Source organism: Penaeus vannamei, chromosome 20 (genome assembly GCF_042767895.1).
Source record: "Penaeus vannamei isolate JL-2024 chromosome 20, ASM4276789v1, whole genome shotgun sequence".
Lineage (NCBI taxonomy): Eukaryota > Metazoa > Arthropoda > Malacostraca > Decapoda > Penaeidae > Penaeus > Penaeus vannamei.
Genome location: NC_091568.1, coordinates 19736708 through 19741707, shown reverse-complemented (window position 1 = coordinate 19741707; position 5000 = coordinate 19736708). Strand labels below are relative to the sequence as shown.

The 5000-nt window shown below is 44.5% G+C and overlaps 1 protein-coding gene across 19 annotated transcripts in view; it reads right to left on the bottom strand.

Moving 5' to 3' along the window:
- LOC113817873 (uncharacterized) overlaps positions 1-5000 on the bottom strand; it is a 151513-nt gene that overhangs the window by 46915 nt on the left and 99598 nt on the right. For 18 of the 19 annotated variants that reach the window (XR_011399339.1, XM_070135171.1, XM_070135173.1 and 15 more), the window contains 8 exons: positions 2819-2989; positions 2356-2540; positions 2010-2155; positions 1447-1549; positions 965-1157; positions 560-651; positions 269-439; positions 1-153 (listed from right to left, as the gene is read on the bottom strand). The exon at positions 1-153 is cut by the window's left edge and continues 15 nt beyond it. Coding sequence is in view for 18 of the 19 variants with exons in the window: in XM_070135171.1 (XP_069991272.1) it covers positions 1-153; positions 269-439; positions 560-651; positions 965-1157; positions 1447-1549; positions 2010-2155; positions 2356-2540; positions 2819-2989 (1214 nt within the window). In the remaining variant the exon portion in view is untranslated. Of the gene's footprint in view, positions 154-268; positions 440-559; positions 652-964; positions 1158-1446; positions 1550-2009; positions 2156-2355; positions 2541-2818; positions 2990-4861; positions 4898-5000 lie in introns of all 19 variants that reach the window. The other variant, XM_070135178.1, reaches the window with a different exon arrangement.

Below are 5000 nucleotides of genomic sequence, written 5' to 3'. Positions count from 1 at the left end.
TGAGGTCATCCGTGACGTCATCGAGGTCAGTGTGCACCCTGCACGTGTACACGCCCGAGTCGTGGCCGTGGACCTCCTCGATCTCCAGCACCCAGTTCTCTATCTTGTGCTTGTCATCGTCGTCGTCATCGTCGTCGTCTTTCTCATCAGCAGCTATGCAAGGAAAATCATGAGTACCATGCGAAATGACATTCTTATCTTCACATTTAATTTTTTTTTTTCAGTATTTGCTTGAGCAGGCGAAAGTGCTGCGCCCGCATGCCCATACCCCTTTGTCCCAAGTGGAAATTGTCATCCTTGAGGTCGATCTCTACGTTATCCTTGAGCCAAGTGACAGACGACTTAAGCAGCGGGTCGATGGCCACTCGGCAGTCCAGGGTCACGTGATCTCCCGCTTCAACTCGCTCATCCTTGATACTCACTTCCGCCCGCGTCATACCTAAAAAAGGCAAATTCGGTGAGAAAGCTCGACTTCATGGCAGACCCTCTTCACATGCTGAAATCTATGCCCAGCGTTATTATACATCCAGATGTGGACACGTTTCCACTTCGTGCTTACTTCGCATGGCGACCTTGGCCTCCGACTCGATAGAGGCGAACTTGTTAGTGGCCGTGCACACGTACGTGCCGTCCGTAGTGTCATCGACGGTGCTGCAAGAGAGCGCCGTATTGATTACATCGCCATCATTCATCTAATTGTAATTACCGAACATGTTAATGTCTTATCAGGCGTAAGACAAAATCAGTGCATGAAATACCTTGGGGAAATTATTTTATCTGATTAAGTGTTTCGATAAAAATATGTTCAAAATCATATCATTACAGATCACTAATATTCTCGTCGTGGCCACGACATGATCACGCAGTCACTCTGCGGGCATTTCTGGACACCTGGATTAGGCACAGCACCCTCTGCCCGAGAGGACCTTGACTCCCAGTCAAGGTCCCTCGCGGAGGCACTCACTTGATCAGGAGCTGGTGGTCGTTGACATCGTAGCGCGGGTCCTCGTCGTGGATGACCGTCTTCTCGTCGCCGTCGCGCCGCGCCCATGTGATCTCGGGGTCAGGCGAGCCGAAGGCCTCGCACTCGAGCTCGGCCGAGCCGCCCTCGAGAACGTACACGTCCTTCGGCTCCGTCATCCACTCGGGTGGGAGGGCTGCGGCGCAAGGAAGGCGCGTCAGTGTTTATCAAACTTGAACTGCTATATAACATTATAATATATATTCAAGTTTTTATTTCTCCTGACATATGACAATCGAAGCGTTCTGCGTGTCCGTGTAAGAGCAAATGACGGCAAATCTTTATTCACGTATTAATACAAATGTTTGTTTAAGGATATTGCAGTCAAGTATTAGATACAAAAACACATTTCTACAAAATGAGTAATTTATTTATTATCACTTCGACAACGCACTATATCAGGTAACAATGGGAAGCTTTCTTACACAAAACATTGAGGTAAACGCTCTTGTAGACGTAGCCATGTTCATTGGAGGCGTTGCAGGCGATGACGGTCTTGTCGGCGAAGCTCAGGCGGTCGAACATCAGCTGGAGGCCGAGGAAACAGCGGTTATTTCAAAAGGAACTAAAAGCCTTGTGCAGAAAGCACACACTAACACAGGTCTCCAGATTATGTTGATGCAAAATGAAAAACAAATAAAGAGGTGAAATAAAATACACAATCGATCAAGAACGAGTCGTTTCATAATTAGGAAAGCAAAGCTTTACTTCAGCATTTCCGTACTAATGGCCTTTACTCCCTCGGTTTTAGTCTCTCCCTTATTTACATAGCATTGAATGCTGGTGTCAGGCTTGACAGAAAGTGCCACAAGGGATATAAAATGTTTTGACATTTTTGAGCCGTGACACAGCAGATCAGTGCTAACAGCTAGGACCCAAATCGGGAGATCTTGGCTATTCAACTACGCGGTACAGAATGTCTTTTATGGACAGAATTTTGAGGGACAGATACGAAAGACTCGATCTGGCAGATGAAAGTCCATCTAACCGTGGTCTCGTGGGTGTCCATGGGCTGCCCATTCTTGGTCCAGGTGATGATGGGTTCGGGGTCGCCCTTCGCCTCGCAGCTCAGCGTCGCCGTCTCGCCCTCAGGCAGGTTCACCACCTCCGGCTCCACGATGAACTCAGGGGCAGCTGGGGGTGGGGAGGTACCGATCAGTTGCAGAAATGCAACTCACTCTCACGCACACGCGCTCGATCAGTTACACATTCAGTACTTCGCTCACTCACTCTCTAATTCACATTCTCTCTCTCTCTCTCTCTCTCTCTCTCTCTCTCTCTCTCTCTCTCTCTCTCTCTCACACACACACACACACACACACACACCCGCGTACCTTCAACGTAGACGGTAAACTGGTGCGCCTCACTCTCGCCCGCCTCGTTGGAGGCCTGGCAGTAGTAGGAGCCTGTGTCCTCGTGGTCCACGTCCTCAAGCACGAGGATCTTTCCGAAGTGCTCCAGCTGGTCGTCCTCCACGTCGGCTCTGCTCTCCCGCCACCAACGGATATCTGGGACGGGGCTGGAGGAGGAGGTCGACGTTTTAGCAATAGAATGGATACATTGTGAATATTAGAAGGAAATGCATGTTTTGCAGCGCCCTAAGGACATCGATACATACAGGAAATGGTTTCGACTATACGATACGCCGATTAAGGCATATAAGATTTAAAGAAAAAAAACACAAAAAAAAAAACGTAAAACAAAACAGTCATACACCCAAGCTGTTTGTTTGGAATTAACGAAATCCTGTCCATCAGCCCGCGGCCGCTACGCCGCCGCCAAGGGCACGTGACTTACTATCCGCCGTAGAGGCAGTGCAGCTTGACGTCCTCCCCCTCAAGCACCGTGATCTGGCGGGGACTCAGGTACTGCTTGACTGGCGCGATGCTTGCCTCGGGGTGCGTCGACTCCTCGTCCTCGGGGTAACTCACGTTCAGGTACACCCAGTTTCCCATGCGGTACTCAGTCCTGCGGGCGGTGGCGAGTCTGAGAATCTCGTTTCGAAGAATTAATGGCGGACAGGAACATCAAAAGATCAAAAGGAAAAGAATTCTGGACTGTCGTGTATACTTTGTACTGTGTCTGTGGTTCGCCGCTTCAGCTGTAATTTCTCATATTTCATTTTCATTCTAAATTATTTGTTTCGGGAATTGTGAATAATAATCTTGGTAAGATTTCATTGTTCACAGCTAAATTTGATTAAAATGTAAAACATGTTTTCAAGAGAAGAGAAATCTGTCCCTCCTTAGTGGCTGATATAACGATGTTGATGACAGATATTCAGTGAGGTATGTGTGGACATGGTTGCAGAAATGAGCAGAACTGGATATAGAGGCAGGGATACGGTCGCACACACACACACACACACACATACATACACACAAACACACACACACACATACATACACACAAACACACACACACACACATACACATACATACACACAAACACACACACACACACACACATACACACACACACACGCACGCACGCAGGTACACACACATATACAAATATATATATATATATATATATATATATATATATATATATATATATATATATATATATATATATATATATATATATATATATATATATATATATATATATATACACATACATATACATATATATATATATATATATATATATATATATATATACATATACAAATATGTATATGTATGTATATATACATACATATATATATATATATATATATATATATATATATATATATAGAGAGAGAGAGAGAGAGAGAGAGAGAGAGAGAGAGAGAGAGAGAGAGAGAGAGAGAGAGAGAGAAAATTGAAGAAAGAAAGACAGATAGATGGAGAGAGAGAGGGGGGGGGGAGAAAGAGAGAGGGAGAGAGAGAAAGCGAGGGGGGAGAAAGAGAGAGACAGAGGGAGGGGGGAGAGAGATGGAGGGAGGGAGGGAGGTAGAGAGAGAGAGAGAGAGAGAGAGAGAGAGAGAGAGAGAGAGAGAGAGAGAGAGAGAGAGAGAGAGAGAGAGAGAGAGAGAGAGAGAGAGAGAGAGAGAGTGAGTGAGTGAGAGGGGGGAGAGAGATAAAGGTGGTATCATTATCATTACTCAGTTGTTGTTGTTTTTCATACAAACATCTCTAATCTGATAACACATCAAAATGAACAAGCAAATCAGTTCCCTGTAAATGTCTACTCCAAGGTAACTCTAATTTCACAATAATCTTTATAACAGTTGTTTCAGGCTTTGACCTATTTATCTTCTACATAAAATCCAGTCATCTGTTAGGGTTTACTTTAACTTCCATTTGCACAAGTCTGTTTCACAACGTCATATGCAGAGAGCAATGGATGCAAGGCAGCTGGTCTTAGACCTTTGGCAATCATTCATGAGAATCTTACCTCCAGTGTAAAGTTTATCCGTATATTAATGGTTATATATACAGTGGAATGCTACAGTAAAACTCGTTAGCAAATTGGTTTATGTACAATTATTTCCTGGCTGGACACTGCAACATTGAAAATAATACCGATGGAAATTGCAGGCATTATAAAGTCATTCTAGTGGATGCTTGTTCCTTAAGCCCAGCCCGTAATAACAAAGAAGTAGAGTGCCTGCAACGTTTAATCATATATGTGTTACACTGAGTATGGTTTACTATTCACTGGTCAAGTCGTGGCATGCAAAATGGGGTTAGTAAAAAGAGCAAACACAGGTCTATGTTACAGACTTTTCTAGCTGCGCTTTCGATGGGCTAGCGATCTGTGCAAGTACAGGATAGAGAAGTGAAGAATCTAAGCTGGTTGTCAGTCATTCAAACACATGAGCAGACGAACAGCTCGTTGCCTCCTACCTTCCAACCAAATCGATGACGAACACTTTAGTCTCTCTGGAACCATAATGGCACAAATAATAACAAAACTGAAAAAACAATATTAAACTGTTAGTCAAACACAATGTCAAAAATATTGCAGAAAGTTGCATTAGACTGC